The sequence below is a fragment of the Rhinatrema bivittatum genome, chromosome 4 (assembly GCF_901001135.1).
Source record: "Rhinatrema bivittatum chromosome 4, aRhiBiv1.1, whole genome shotgun sequence".
Lineage (NCBI taxonomy): Eukaryota > Metazoa > Chordata > Amphibia > Gymnophiona > Rhinatrematidae > Rhinatrema > Rhinatrema bivittatum.
Genome location: NC_042618.1, coordinates 211,648,041 through 211,663,594, shown reverse-complemented (window position 1 = coordinate 211,663,594; position 15,554 = coordinate 211,648,041). Strand labels below are relative to the sequence as shown.

General features: G+C 42.2%; 1 protein-coding gene across 2 annotated transcripts in view; it reads right to left on the bottom strand.

Annotated features, from left to right (window-relative positions):
• LOC115090489 (acylamino-acid-releasing enzyme-like) overlaps positions 1-15,554 on the bottom strand; it is a 157,656-nt gene that overhangs the window by 47,996 nt on the left and 94,106 nt on the right. For both annotated transcript variants that reach the window (XR_003856405.1, XM_029599658.1), the window contains exons 12-13: positions 14,576-14,670; positions 9,630-9,681 (exon numbers count right to left, since the gene is read on the bottom strand). Coding sequence is in view for 1 of the 2 variants with exons in the window: in XM_029599658.1 (XP_029455518.1) it covers positions 9,630-9,681; positions 14,576-14,670 (147 nt within the window). In the remaining variant the exon portion in view is untranslated. The remainder of the gene's footprint in view (positions 1-9,629; positions 9,682-14,575; positions 14,671-15,554) is intronic.

Here is a 15,554-nt window from a genome sequence, read left to right as displayed (position 1 = left end):
AGGAACAGTGTTAATAAGAGAGTCTAATACAAAATGCCTCACTGGAATACTAAGCAGTGTCATCTTGCCCATTCTTGTTTACTGTTAAGAAACATTCCTACCTCAGCTTGATGCCAGGTCTTAGAAGAAAGGTGTAAAAAGTGTAGAGAGCCCTACTGGATCTCTACTAAGGAGACCATAAAATTAGGACAGGTGAAGCTAAAACGTTCTAAATGGATTACAGCTCCCCCATGTGGGTTGCTGTTTTGGTGCAAATTAGTATATCTAACTTTGAGGAGGCATTCCTGTATAATAGTGACTGGATGCGACAGATTGAATATTGGAAAAGGTTTATTTATGATGTCCTCGTTTTATGGACAGGGACAGTTGATTCCTTTCACAATTTCCATTCATGGTTAAACCACCAGGATTCACATTTACAGTTTACCATAAATTATGATGCAGAGGTTATTCTGGATATTAAAATTTTCATAATAGGAGGTGTAGGTAGGTAGGGTTGTTATTGTTTGAGTGCTGGCATTTAGTGCTGTTTTGGTATGGGAGTTTTACTCAATTGTAATTATTTAGTTTACATATGGCTTTCTAAGGGCCAAGCCCTCATCAAATGCACTTTACAATAGGTCTAAATCTATATTGGTTCAAATGTCCTTTTTACAGTGTTTTCTGGTTGGCACATAGCAATGCATGTAAAAATAATATACATGTTGTTGGAATATTTTTATCTCAGAAAACTATGAATGTCCTTTTTCATTTAAATCTGTTATAAATGCACAACTTTTAAATTATGTGTGATGAAGGCTGGGAAGAACGAGGGAACAAAGCAGTAAAGTTCATCTAGGGCATCTAATACTCTTGCATCAATCTGGAGACTCAGGGGCAAATGCTGGGGAAACAGAGGTAGACTATAGGGTTCCTGGGAGTGTGTAGCAAGTTTGTCAGCTTCCTAGAAATATTATCACTATCTGCCACTTCTCTGGGAACTCTAACCCCTGCTGTAGCATTTCAAATCATCGAAAGGGCCAGACTCCAAGAGGAACCCCCCTTGGCCCTTTCGATGATTTGAACTGTGTTGTAATTTGGTACCCGTACTGGAGAAGGTTTTCATGGGTAATGATTCAGATAGACTGATCCAAATCATGGTGAACCTAGGAGATGTGGTAGGCCTGATTGACCAACTGAAGAGTAGTAAATCACCTGGACCAGATGGTATACACCCCAGAGTTCTGAAGGAACTAAAAAAAAATGAAATTTCAGACCTATTAGTAAAAATTTCTAACCTATCATTAAAATCATCCATTGTACCTGAAAACTGGAGGATAGACAATGTAACTCCAATATTTAAAAAGGGCTCCAGGGGCGATCTGGGAAACTACAGACCGGTTAGCCTGACTTCAGTGCCAGGAAACATAGTGGAAAGTGTTCTAAACATCAAAATCACAAAACATATAGAAAGACATGGTTTAATGGAACAAAATCAGCATGGCTTTTCCCAAGGCAAGTCTTGCCTCACAAATCTGCTTCACATTTTTGAAGGAGTTAATAAACGTGGATAAAGGTGAACCAGTAGATGTAGCATACTTGGATTTTCAGAAGGCGTTTGACAAAGTTCCTCATGAGAGGCTTCTAAGAAAAGTAAAAAGTCATGGGATAGGTGGTGATGTCCTTTCGTGGTTTACAAACTGGCTAAAAGACAGGAAACAGAGAGTAGAATTAAATGGACAATTTTTTCAGTGGAAGGGAGTGGACAGTGGAGTGCATCAAGGATCTGTATTGGGACCCTTACTTTTCAATATATTTATAAATGATCTGGAAAGAAATACGACGAGTGAGATAATCAAATTTGCAGATGATACAAAATTGTTCAGAGTAGTTAAATCACAAGCAGATTGTGATAAATTGCAGGAAGACCTTTGTGAGACTGGAAAATTGGGCGACGAAATGGCAGATGAAATTTAATGTGGATAAGTGCAAGATGATGCATATAGGGAAAAATAACCCATGCTATAGTTACACAATGTTAAGTTCCATATTAGGAGCTACCACCCAAGAAAGAGGTCTAGGCATCATAGTGGATAACACATTGAAATCGTCGGTTCAGTGTGCTGCGGCAGTCAAAAAAGCAAACAGAATATTGGGAATTATTAGAAAGGGAATGGTGAATAAAACAGAAAATGTTATAATGCCTCTGTATCGCTCCATGGTGAGACCGCACCTTGAATACTGTGTACAATTCTGGTCACTGCATGTCAAAAAAGATATAATTGCGATGGAGAAGGTATAGAGAAGGGCAACCAAAATGATAAAGGGGATGGAACAATCTCCTATAAGGAAAGACTAAAGAGGTTAGGACTTTTCAGCTTGGAGAAGAGACGGCTGAGGAGGGATATGATAGAGATGTTTAAAATCATGAGAGGTCTAGAACGGGTAGATGTGAATCGGTTATTTACTCTTTCAGATAATAGAAAGACTAGGGGGCACTCCATGAAGTTAGCATGGGGCACATTTAAAACTAATCGGAGAAAGTTCTTTTTCACTCAACGCACAATTAAACTCTGGAATTTGTTACCAGAAGATGTGGTTAGTGCAGTTAGTATAGCTGTGTTTAAAAAAGGATTGGATAAGTTCTTGGAGGAGAAGTCCATTACCTGCTATTAAGTTGACAGCCACTGCTATTACTAGCAACAGTTACATGGAATAGACTTAGTTTTTGGGTACTTGCCAGGTTCTTATGGTCTGGATTGGCCACTGTTGGAAACAGGATGCTGGGCTTGACGGACCCTTGGTCTGACCCAGTATGGCATGTTCTTATGTAGTGGGGTACACCATCTCTTCCCTCATTTCATGCAGCCTGTAGCCACTGGTAGATCCCATCCTGCTTATCAGCCAAACTGTAGGAGGCCTGCGTGGCCGCTAGGTGAACCCATCCCGCCCGGTGGCCAAAGAGAAAGCAGTCCCGCAGTTGCCAAAGGATCGCTCCAGGCTTGGTAGCTGAAGGCCCTGGGCATCTCGTCCCAACTGGAGGAGAGGGAGTGTGCATGTGATTGCATGAGAGAAAAGGTGCAAGGAGGCAGTGTGTGTGTGTGTGTGTGTGTGTGTGCACTTGAGAGAGAGGGAGCCAATGTGTGTGTGCGCGCTTGAGAAGGAGACAATGTGTGTGTGTGTGTGTGTTTATGTGTTGGTGTGCTTGAAAGATAGGTAACCAGTGTGTGTGTGTGCATGAGAGATAGGGAGCGAGTGTGTGCCTGAGTGGGAGTGATCCAGCATGTATATGTGTGCCTGAGAAAGAGGGAGGGTGCCAATGTGTGACTGTGTGTCAGAGAGAGGGATCCAGTGTGTGTGTGTGTGTTTATGTGTTGGTGTGCTTGAAAGATAGGTAACCAGTGTGTGTGTGTGCATGAGAGATAGGGAGCGAGTGTGTGCCTGAGTGGGAGTGATCCAGCATGTATATGTGTGCCTGAGAAAGAGGGAGGGTGCCAATGTGTGACTGTGTGTCTGAGAGAGAGGGATCCAGTGTGTGTGTGTGTGTGTGTCTAAAAGAGATGGAGCTAGCATGTGTGTGCGCCTGAGAGAATGGGAGGGAACCATTATGTAATGTGTGTATCTGTGAGCCTGTGTGCGTTTTGAAAGAGTGTTTGTGTATGTCTATATGAGCATGAGAATGAACATGTGTGTATATGGAGAGGAGAAAGTTTGTGCATCTCCCTTCCCCTCCCACTAATTCATGACAATCTCAGAGCGACTGGAAGTCAAAATTTCCCAGGTATGGAGAGAGTGAGTGATTTTTTTTTTATTCTTATGCATTTTAATTAATCAGTTGTTATTTGATCCACATGACCCTTATGGGGTTTTAATTCAATTATGTTCCATTTTAATTTTATTTTATTATGAGTTTTTGGGACAAAATACTAATGGCTTGTCCAACTTTTATGTAAACCGACGAGGTGTACACGATATGTTCGGTATATAAAAAAAAAAAAAAGCCTAAATAAATAAATAAATAAATGATGTTATGAAATATTTTATTGGTATTTGGGAAATGTTAAAAAAATATATATGTATGTTTTAATTATTGGATGTTGTTCTCATCATCAGTTGTTTGAAATATTTTTTTTAATTTAGTATTGTTTTACCATTATAATTGATGCTTTAGATTTCTTGATTTTATTGCTTAATGTTTTCTGAGGAATGTTTCTATTTTTCCATTGGTGCACTTTGTATGTACTTGTGATTTCCAGGTCAGTTTTTGTCTGCATGCTTCTATTTATGGTCTCTTTATTCTGTATTTAGTGGGGATCTGTCTGGGTTTTGCACGTGTGAGTGAGGTAAAATATTCTGCTAGTGTGTAGTTTCTGTGTAGGGATCACAGCAGCTTGATTTGTTCTGCTTTCCTGCTGAGAGGTATATTTGTGTTTTAAGGCCTGGTGTAATATTTGCAGTGCTGTCTTTTCATAGGTAGGTGTTACTGTTTGAGTGCTAGCAGTTAGTGTTGTTTTGGAATGGGAGGTTTAATACATTGTAATTGTATTTTAGTTTGCTCATTGCTTTCTGAAGACCAAGCCCACATCCAATGTGTGTTACAATAGTCCTAATACTATATGTTCCAAGTGTCTTTTTGGCTTTTATGTAGGGTTTTCTGATTGATATCACACTGTGCATGTAAATATAATATACATCTTGTGATATTTTTACTTCAAAAGACTACTTTGAATGTCCTTTTTCATGTAAAATGTTGTATTATAAGGGGGTAATTTTCAAAACGAATTAAGTGCGTAAATGTAACTGCTATTGTAGCAATTTTCAAAAGCCATTTACTTGAGTAAAATGAATTTATGAGAGTAAATCTTATGGACAATTCAATGGCATATATTATAGCAATTTTCAAAAGCCCACTTACTTTCTGAAGACCAAGCCCACATCCAATATGTGTTACAATAGTCCTAATACTATATGTTCCAAGTGTCTTTTTGGCTTTTATGCAGGGTTTTCTGATTGACACCACATCAGTGCATGTAAATATAATATACATCTTGTGATATTTTTACTTCAAAAGACTGTACTTTGAATGTCCTTTTTCATGTAAAACTGGGTTTTACTCAAATAAATGCTTTTTAAAAATCAGACCCTTAATGCATAATTTTAAATTGTGTGTGGAGAAGGCTGAGTTGGGGCACAAAACTGTAAGATTTACTTAGGATGCCTAATACCTTTGCACTAGCTCTGATTAGAAAATGAATACAAATTAAATGTTAAAAAAACCCAACAGTATGAGGAGGGGTCAGCTTGGTAATTGCTCGTACAGGGCAGCAAAAAAGCTAGCAGTGGCCTTGCGCAGCAGGACTCTGAGGTGATGCACTGGAGGGGTTCCAATCCCTTCCACTGAGAAGAGACCCCATGTGTTAGTGAATGGGAGGGATGGGTTGAGCGACTGAGGGAAGGTATGGGGTGAGTGGCGGGGAGGGGTGAGTGCTGAGGGGGTAAGTGTTGGTAGGGAGGGGGTGAATGACTGAGAGGGAAGGGAAGGAGACAGTATGTGTGTGTGTACCTGAGAGAGAGAGGAAAGGAGTGGGTGGGAGGGGTGAGCGACTGGGAGGGAGGGGGTGACTGACAGAGGGAAGAGGTGAGTGAGTGAGCAGGAAGGGGGAATGAGAAAGTGCAAAAGGGGAATAAGAAGAAGAGAGGGTAGAAGGGCTTTGTGAGAGAGGAGAATGTTTGTGTGTTCCCTGCTCCCCTCCATCTCTTCTCCACTAATCCATGACAATCTCAGGGTGACTGAAAATCAAAAGTTCCCAGGTGTTACTTCAAAAGGTTTCTGGCAGTGAAAGGTGTTTGTGTGGCTGTTAATGAGGTGATACCAGAATTTGAATTTTCTTTTGTATGGTAAGTTGGTGTGGGCTGTCTCTTGGAGAGTGCATCCCTTTTAGGTTCCTCAGCAGGGGCAGCAGCGGAGGAGGGGGGGGGGGGCAGCATCTCATCCTATCCTATCCCTCACCTCAGGCAGCAGATTTCCATGAGCTGTTCCTAACTGCTGGCATCAGTTACCCATAAAATAAAGCTCTCCTCCTGCTCTGGACTGCCGACAGTTTGAAGTACCTCCCACAGATTGAAGTCAGCATCCTCAAAGGCTGGCTCAGTGTTGCACGTGTTAGCATGTTGTCAAAGGAGACATTTTGAGCCTGGCCGTTATTGATGATGTCAGGCTGGGGAAGCAGCTCAGAGAGTTGATCGCATGGCAGCAGCAAATTTTCTGATGCACCACCAACTTCAGCAGTCACCCTACACCCCTGGCTATATATGTGCGTATATAGGGCTACATGGAGTTGTTTGAAAGTTATCTTCTGAATGTATTACTTTGGCAATACATCTAAAAATGTTGTCATGGCAATGAAGTTTCATGAATCTACATCTTGTAAAAGCGCTAGTGAAGGAGGAAGAGAACGGCGCTAGCAGTGACTCTCTCTCTTTCAACCTCTTTACCCAATTGGTGCTTTTTCCATGCCATAATGGCGGCAGAAGACGCACCACCAGATAAAAGTTGTGCTCTCTTATGACTCCTGCCAGTGAACAGCTCGCTTCATATTTTCAGGACAAAATTAACAATATTATGTCACGCTTCCCACACAATTCCCACACGCCCCAATCCTATAATCTCTGTCACACTAAAGAATCTGCACCTCAGCTAACAACCTTTGAAAATACAGCAACAACTGAAATTGAATCCCTACTCAAAAAAGCCAGACCCTCATCTCATCCATCTGATACCATCCCTACAAAACTCCTCCTCACTGTCCCTGATCTAATATCCAGCCCTATCTCTAACATTATCAATGCATCCATCGAACTTGGGCAAGTGCCCAACTCTCTTAAATTTGCCATCCTTAAACCCACTTTAAAAAAACCTAAGCTAGACCCATTAGACCTTGCTAATTACCGCCCCATTTCTAACCTCCCATTTATTGCTAAAATCCTAGAAAAAACTATCAACCGTCAACTTAGTGACTATTTAGAAGAACACCATATCCTCTCTTCCTCACAATATGGATTTCGCAAATTACATAGCACTGAAACTCTTCTCCTATCCTTGAATGATTACCTTCTCAAAAGCCTAGATAGAAATCAACCTCAGCTGCTAGTAATTCTAGATATCTCAGCGGCTTTTGATACCGTTAACCACCAAGTTCTTCTCCAACGCCTACATGAGATTGGAATAACTGGTACTGCTCATAACTGGTTTACTTCCTACTTGTCCAACCGTAACTATAAAGTCAAAATTGGCAATCACTTATCTAAAGAAATCCCTTTAAAGCAAGGAGTCCCGCAAGGATCTTCACTCTCATCTACCCTTTTTAATATCTATCTTCTACCGCTTTGCCATCTCCTCGCCAACCTTAAGCTTCCACACTTTTTGTACGCTGATGATGTACAAATTCTTATTCCAGTAACGGAATCCATATCTAAAGCCCTTGAAATCTGGGACACTACTCTTGCTTCTATCAATAATCTCTTAACCTCCTTACAACTTGCCCTCAATTCCACTAAAACTGAACTCATGATCATTTCTCCTCCCACCCCATTACATGCTTCTCCCACCTCACCTATAACATCAACGCACATACATTTCTCCCACCAAGTCCGAGACCTAGGAGTCATTATTGATGACCAAATAACCCTCAAAAAATTTATCAGTACAATCCTTAAAGAGTGCTTTTTCAAATTACATACACTCAAAAAATTGAAACCTTTGCTTCATGCATCTGATTTCCGGACAGTTCTACAAGCCATGCTGTTTTCCAAAACAGATTATTGTAATTCACTCCTCCTAGGCCTACCTAAAAATGCCATCCGCCCCTTACAAATCCTGCAAAACACTGCAGCCCGTATCCTTACTAACACAAACTCAAAGGAACATATTACGCCAGTTTTGAAGGAATTACACTGGCTCCCCATTCAATCCCGCATACACTACAAGACTCTAACACTTATCCATAAAGCCCTCCACAATCCTGAAATGAAATGGTTTAATAAATCAATACAACTTCAATCTTCTATTAAACCCACCAGAAATCAATACCTCGCCACATTACAAACCCCTTCACCTAAATTATATAACCATGTTTCCACCAAAGCACGAGCGTTCTCTTTTGCTGGCCCTTTGTTATGGAATACTATGCCCACTGAACTGCGCCTTGAGCCATCTCCCAAAACATTCAAGCAAAAACTCAAGACATGGTTATTCACACATGCCTATACGTGAAATATATATGTTGATCCTCTCCCATTTTCTCACTGCCTTCTCTACCCTTCTCCCCCTGTCTAGACACCATCTCTAATTCTCCTACCTCTGTTCCCACTGTAAATACCTCTCTTTACAATTGCTATTAACTACTTTTGAAATGCTTTCTCCCCCCTCTTACTACATCTAATGTAGAACTACATCTCCTCTTAACCCTTTTCCCTTACCTCAGCCCCAATTTACTAGAATCCCGTTGCTACATCTCCTCCTAACCCTTTTCCCGTACCTCAGCCCCAATTTACTAGAATCCCTTTGCTCCCTAGTTCTGTTTAACTTACCTCAACTAATATACCCCCAAAGTATAGTTCTGTGTTTTTTAATAGATTCTACTTTTATTATATTTAAATATTTATATACATACTTTCGTTTAATATATAACTTGTTAAATATATAATCTGTTAAATGTATAATCTGTTAAATGTATAACGCTCCGGCGTAAGTTCCTGTTCATTGTACACCGACGTGATATCTTTGATGAGCGGCGGTATATAAAAAATTATAAATAATAAATAAATAAATCATGCTATGACTGAGGCCTGTAGCCAAGGCACTGGACTGTTGCCCAAATTTTCTCTCCCTCCCAAGGATGGCACTGCATCTGAGTATCGGCAGCTCTCTTTCTAGGTAAAAAGCACTGCATAAGATAATCTTCAGATGTCACACTTCAAAGTCTCATTTAAGGATCAAGCTCTCCTCCACAGGCATCCGCTATCGCTGACAGATTAGCATAAAATGTTTCTAATTTCTGTTCCTCTTAGAAAACATCAGGCCAGAGGTATGGACTAGCATGCTAGGACCTCTCAGAGAATAACACTCAGAATGAGTAAGGTCTATGCAAGGGCAGCTGCCTTTGGGGATCCATTTCCAGGGATCAGCCACATGGGACTGAGGAAGTTTACTGGCTACAAAACTGTAACTGGGAGCCTGAGCTGGTGTACAAATTACTAATAAGGCAAAAAGATGACTAGTGGGCTGTTTCTGTGGTTTTCTGCCAGTGCACTGAAAGCTTATGCTGGAGCAGCAAGTCTCATGGAAGACAGTTATCAGGTGAGTCCCCAGTATGTATCATGAAACCAGTCCCAGGTGGGTTCTTGGTAAATTCCTAGAAGCCAGCTCCAGGCACATTCCCTACGAGCTGCTTGTAGGATATGCTGGTTGAGTTCACAATGAGTGTCTAGAAGGCAACATCAGGCAAGTCTTCAGTGAGCACCTGGAAACCAGCCTTGGTTGAGACCTAGCCAACAGAACACCCATGGCGATAAGAAGACTTACATCAACTACTGAGCCATGAAATGTTCTAAATATACATTGATATATTCCTCAGTTATTCAGCACCTACCTGCAGTGAGTGGTCCTACGACTCCAGTCTCAGTATCCACAATCAGAATGTCCTATAACAGATAATAAATTGATCACAGCGAGTCTGAATCAGGACAGGTCCTACAGGGATTATGTATTAGGGATAATTACACCATAGGATATCAGGTCATTCAAAGATTACATAGGAAGGACAAATTTCAAAATCTATTTACCCATGTGTATTAGCGTGAAGTGACAGAGGACGTGAAGATTATCTAGATGTTATGTGATAGATATCAGAAAGGCCAGCTTGGCACATTTTACTGCCTACATACTGTACTCCCTTTCTCTAAGCTCCAAGGTCACAAATAGATAGATACCGAGCACAAAATGGTAACACAACTTAATTAAAATCATGAGTGGAGGTCATGTGGTGTGATGTGAGGAGGAAGCTGCGCTTTCTGCTTGCTCTGGGACCCCTCTCCCTTCTTTACTGGTCAAATTGATACCTGTGGCTTTTTTTCTCAAATTACTGATTATTTTCCACCAGATGAGTGCAGCCGGACTCTGTATATTACATTCACAGTGAGTTTTTGGACATCCTTATGTCCAAAATTGTGCGGAAAGAAAAGGAACGCACGTGGGCAGGCAGTGGCAAGATGATGGAGGGCAACAACAGCCTGACTTCTCCGACAGCATTTGATTTCAGTACTGTTGAGGTAGCGAAAGCTGTGACCTTTGTGTTACAAGAGAAATAAAAAAAAAGACTCACTTTGACTAAGCCTGTGTTATTTAACTGAAACAAGGAAACGGCTGAACGACCTAGAATCTAATGTATCTGGCCTGGATGATCGCATGATCACCCTGGAAGGAAAACTGAGTGCTTTAAAAAAAACTGGATGATAAGCAAGCTGAGAAATTAGAGGATTTGGAGAATCGTTCCAGGAGGAGCAACTTACGTTTCATCAGTTTCCCCAAATCCATAATAAGATAAAGCATTGCAAATCTCATTGAGGAATGGCTACCACAAGCTCTGCCATTGTCAGCTTAACATGGCACACTCCATGTGGAATGAGCGCACTGCTTAGGTATTCGGGTGCCCAACAAAAGCAAACCCTGTCCTGTGCTCGCAAAATGTTTGGATTATGCCCAGAAACAAGAGATTTTAATAGCATACAGGAAACATTGAGTTCTTGTTTATGAAGGCACTTCCATAGTAATCTTTCAAGATTCCTCGGTGGGAGTCTTGGCGCAGAGGAAGTTGTTCGCTCCTATTTGTGCACGGCTCATTGACCTGCATTTTTCTTTTGCGCTTCTCCACCTGCAAAGCTTCGGATCACACATGCCAATAAAACGGCGGTGTATGCTTCTGTTGTGAAGCATTTCCGGACACCTTGAATTTGAATACCGGGTGAAAATGGGTGGAGCCCCCCTTTTTAGCATTTCTACTTCAGTGGCACTCAACACTGCATTGGTGGTCTGTCGCTTGCTGGATCTTTTCACTTATTTCTGGATTTTATGTTGGATGCAATGAAGGACTGAGACTCTTGTATTTTTAATTTTTTTTTCTTTTTTTGTTCAATATTTTTTTTCCTCACTGATTGATCAAGCTGTTGCATTGTTGTGAATGTATCTACAATTTCCTAGATATGATTTCTTTTTCTTTCTCTCTTTCTTCTTCCATTCTCTGTTGCAATCTGGCTATGGAAGGGAGTGGGGTCCCACCACATGTTCACAGTCCTGATTTGCCTATGGTTGGGCAATTTTCTAGGATTTCTGTTGTTCTTGTTTCTAGTTCTGAGGGGAAGGGAGAAAAACAAAGGGGTAGAAGAGGGGATGGGGTTTGATAATAGGAGGAACATGGAGGGTGGGGGGTTTATAGGGGTAAAAGATTTACTATTTTTATCTTTCTATTGGTGATCATTCTTTACTTGAGAGCTGGTGATTTGTTCGTAATGGTAGTAATGGATATGGGTCTAAGCTGGGGACCCGGTCCTTTTTGATGCAATTATCTGCTTTTAGTAGCTCTACTGCTATCATGTTTGGATGACTTCATTCCCAATTAGGTGGGCAACCTGGAATGTCTCAGGGATTGGCTCTGTATTTAAGAGGCACAAACTTCTACAGGCAATTAAAAGGCAAAATATACATATAGCTAATTCAAGAAACTCACTTGCCGAAACTGAACATCCAAAGTCAGGTAAACAATGGGTGGATCAGGTTTTTTCCACCCAGTCGGGAACGAAAAAGGTGGGTGTTGCCATCCTGATAGGCCGCAATGTTCCTTTTCATATGTCAAAACTATTTGAAGATCCAGAGGGGAGGTTCTTATTGCTTTTTGGTTCTTATTATGGAAAACCTATCGCTATTTGCAATATTTATGCCCCAAATGTGTATGATCATGCCTTCTTTATGAAATTGCTTCGCTTACTGGCTGATTTCACATCTTGCCCCTTATTTGTAGGGGGTGACTTCAATTGCGTTCATAATCCAACTTTGGCTCGCTCCTCTATGGCTTTAGGGGGGGGATTCCAAATCGGTCAAAGATATCAAATATCTATCAGGCCGATACAGTACAGTGCGCTCCAACAGAGTGCATTGTTAACCTGCCATTGAACGCGCGTTTTCCCTTACCCCTTATTTAGTAAGGAGCGGAAAACGTGCGTCCAACCCGCCGAACCTAATAGTGCTCTCAACATGCAAATGCATGTTGATGGCCCTATTAGGTATTCGCTCGCGATTCAGTACGTAAAATGTGCAGCCAAGCCGCACATTTTACTTTCAGAAATTAGCGCCTACCCAAAGGTAGGCGCTAATTTCTTCGGGCACCGGGAAAGTGCACAGAAAAGCAGTAAAAACTGCTTTTATGTGCACCCTCTGACTTAATATCATGGCGATATTAAGTCGGAGGTCCCGAAGGGTAAAAAAAGTAAAAGAAAAAGAAAAAAAAATGTTGAAGTCGGCCGGCGGCTGTCGGGTCGAAAACCGGATGCTCAATTTTGCCGGCGTCCGGTTTCCGAACCCGTGGCTGTCAGCGGGCTCGAGAACCAACGCTGGCAAAATTGAGCATCGTCTGTCAAACACGCTGACAGCCGCCGCTCCGGGCCAAAAGGAGGCGCTAGGGATGCGCTAGTGTCCCTAGCGCCTCCTTTTGCCCGTTTCTACCGCCGGACCTAATTTAAATACTGAATCGCGTGCACAGGAGAGTGGCTTGTGCGCGCGCTGGGAGTCAGTATTTTTGAAACTCAGGACTTTGAACATTGTGCAGTTTCTCTCTGCTTTGGCTGTTATATCAAACCATGTTGTCTGATGACTCTGGTAGGCATCTACCTGAACATTTGAGACTTTTCCTCAATTTCAAGTATATGGTCAGTATCATCTCTTCTCTTTTGAGTTTAATTTGTCTGAGTAGAGGTCCTTGAAAGGCATCCACAATATCTCTATTCTAATCCACACCTGCTGGAACTAGTTCAAAACTGTGGGCATCAATGAAGACGGGCCTAGGAGCAGTTCTTTCATGAAGCAGTTTACCTCCATAATGACTCGTCATCCCCGATGTGCCAAAATTCCTCCTCCCTCAGATGTCTGTGTATCAAGGCTGATGCTGAAGAAAATCCCCTCAAGCTTACCTTCTGAGGGGTGACACTCCCCCCCCCCCCCACACCTCAGGCAACACGGACCATTTTAGTGGACCCCCTAATGTAGGAACAACAATAATCTATGGCAGAATCACTGGCTTTCTGCACTCAGCCGCCATTACACGTGTGTAGATTGGGTTCTTTGGTCTGGCAAAGTTGCTCCTCAGAACATGGGCAGACTAACTCTCAGCTCCCTCCTTTTTAGGCCTGAAAGCTGAGAACAGTCTTCATTTTCCTTCAGCTCATTCCTTTCTCTCCCCCCCCCACCCCCCACATATCTTTATTCCTGCAGCAGGAAGAGATCTCCATGAGTTAATCTGCCAAGCGGGGCTGCTTTCTTAACCTCCAGCTTGAGCTACTGCCCATAAAAATGTAGAACAGGTGGGAGAGGGAGGGAACCAGAACCTGTAACTATTACAAACCCCCAGGGCTGGAGGGCCAAGCATAGGTCAGGGACCACCGACCCCTGCTGCTTGATCCTGCTCAACTGTGGGGAGGTGATCCCTTAGCACCATTCCCCAGGAGCAAACTCTTCTTCCTCTCTAGGCAGCACAACTGCATGGAATCATCTACCTACTATCTGCTGGAGGTGGAGAAGGCTGGCGAGCTGAGGCTGCACAGTACCCTAGTTGTTCTCTATCTCCATCTGCTGGTAGGGGGACAAAACCCATGAATCTGGACTGGTCTGGTGGGATGGTAAGGAAGAGAGCATTGCAAGCATTTCCTGCTCTTTGCTTCTGCACTGCTGTAGCACAGAGCTTCACAACACCTTAATACCCTATACTTCGCAACACAGAGCTTCACAGCGCCCCAAACTCAAACATTTGCAACAATGAGCATCCCAGCATGCCCACACCCAATGTTCTGGAACACAGAACATCCCAATGCTTCCATCTCAATGTTTCTACAACACAGCAGCCAAGTGCTCCCATAGCCAATGCTCCCAAAACACAGCACTCCCGCCATACTCAATGCATCAACAACAGAATACACTTCAGAGCCTCCAAAACCATTGCTTACAGAATACATAGCATCTGAAGACCTCCACACCCAATGCTTCCACAACATACAGCATCTCAGTGCCTCAAAAACCAATGTTTTAACATAATTTCCCAGTACCCCAATGCTTCCACAATACAAAGCATCCCAGCATTCTCACACTCGGCATCCCCAGTGCCGCAACACTTTTGACAATGCAGAACATTCCAGTCCCTTAACACACAATGATTCCAAGCTTGCTTTCCAGTACTGCCATTCAGCGCTGTGCCTAGCATACAATGGTGCCATTCAGCATCCATCTCACTTTTCCTTACATGCATCTTAATTTCTTACTGTATTATACCCATACCTTCCTGCTTTTCTGTGGGGTATGCATAAGGACCCTCCGACTGTCTGCAGACCAACACAGCAGGGGTAGAGCCGTAACATAGATCCCTGAGAAACCTTAAAATAAAATAAAACCCCATTGAAAATGAGCAAGCACCTGTGACAAAGCAGTTTGACTTTGAGCTTGCCCTGGATAAAGTTATGTTAATGCAGCCTAGCTAACTGAGCTGCAGAGCATATATCCTCTGTCTGAGTTTTCTGCTAACCTCGCAAGGTCCGAGATGTCAACCGCAACTTTCCATATGATCCAGGACATCATTGGCCAAACATCAAAAGACTAACAAGATCATTTGCTAAGAAAAATTTAGTCTCACACAGTTCTGAGTGACCAATGCTAAAAAAAAAAAGCAAACTTCAGATTTTGGCAGCAGAACTGTTAGGTTGGGGACCCTTGTAGTTATTAGCCATACTCAGATTCAGAGTTCCAAACAAGGATTTATTTACAGGTGCACATAACAAAAAAGAGGGCCTGACTTACACACTGCAGGATCTCAAGAAACAAACATGCTTTTGTTATAGTACTCACTTTTCAGGTACAATGCATCAGGATTTCCTGACTCCTTCATTTTGACCCTTAAATTGCCAGGAATGCATTCCTTCAGAAGCCCTGAGAACCATTTTAGTCCTCAGGGTTGGGTTTGCAGGTCAAGGCTTAGAGCTGTAAGCATCTGCAACAAGATTACCAAGCTGAATCCATGTCTAGAAGTTTGTATTTGGAGATATTTTGGGTGGGGTTTCCTAGAGGTGTCTCTAATGGGAAGTTCTGAGAAAAGAAATGGTTTTGGGCCACAGTACTAGTGACCTGCCACTAGATGGCATAAGGAACAAAGGTGATTTATCTGAGATGCTTGTTAATGGGAATGTTCCAGATAAAGTTTAGCTAGGGATTCTAGTGTGGGTTTCCCTTTGAGAGAGCTGGAAAGATGATACTTTAGAGGAGT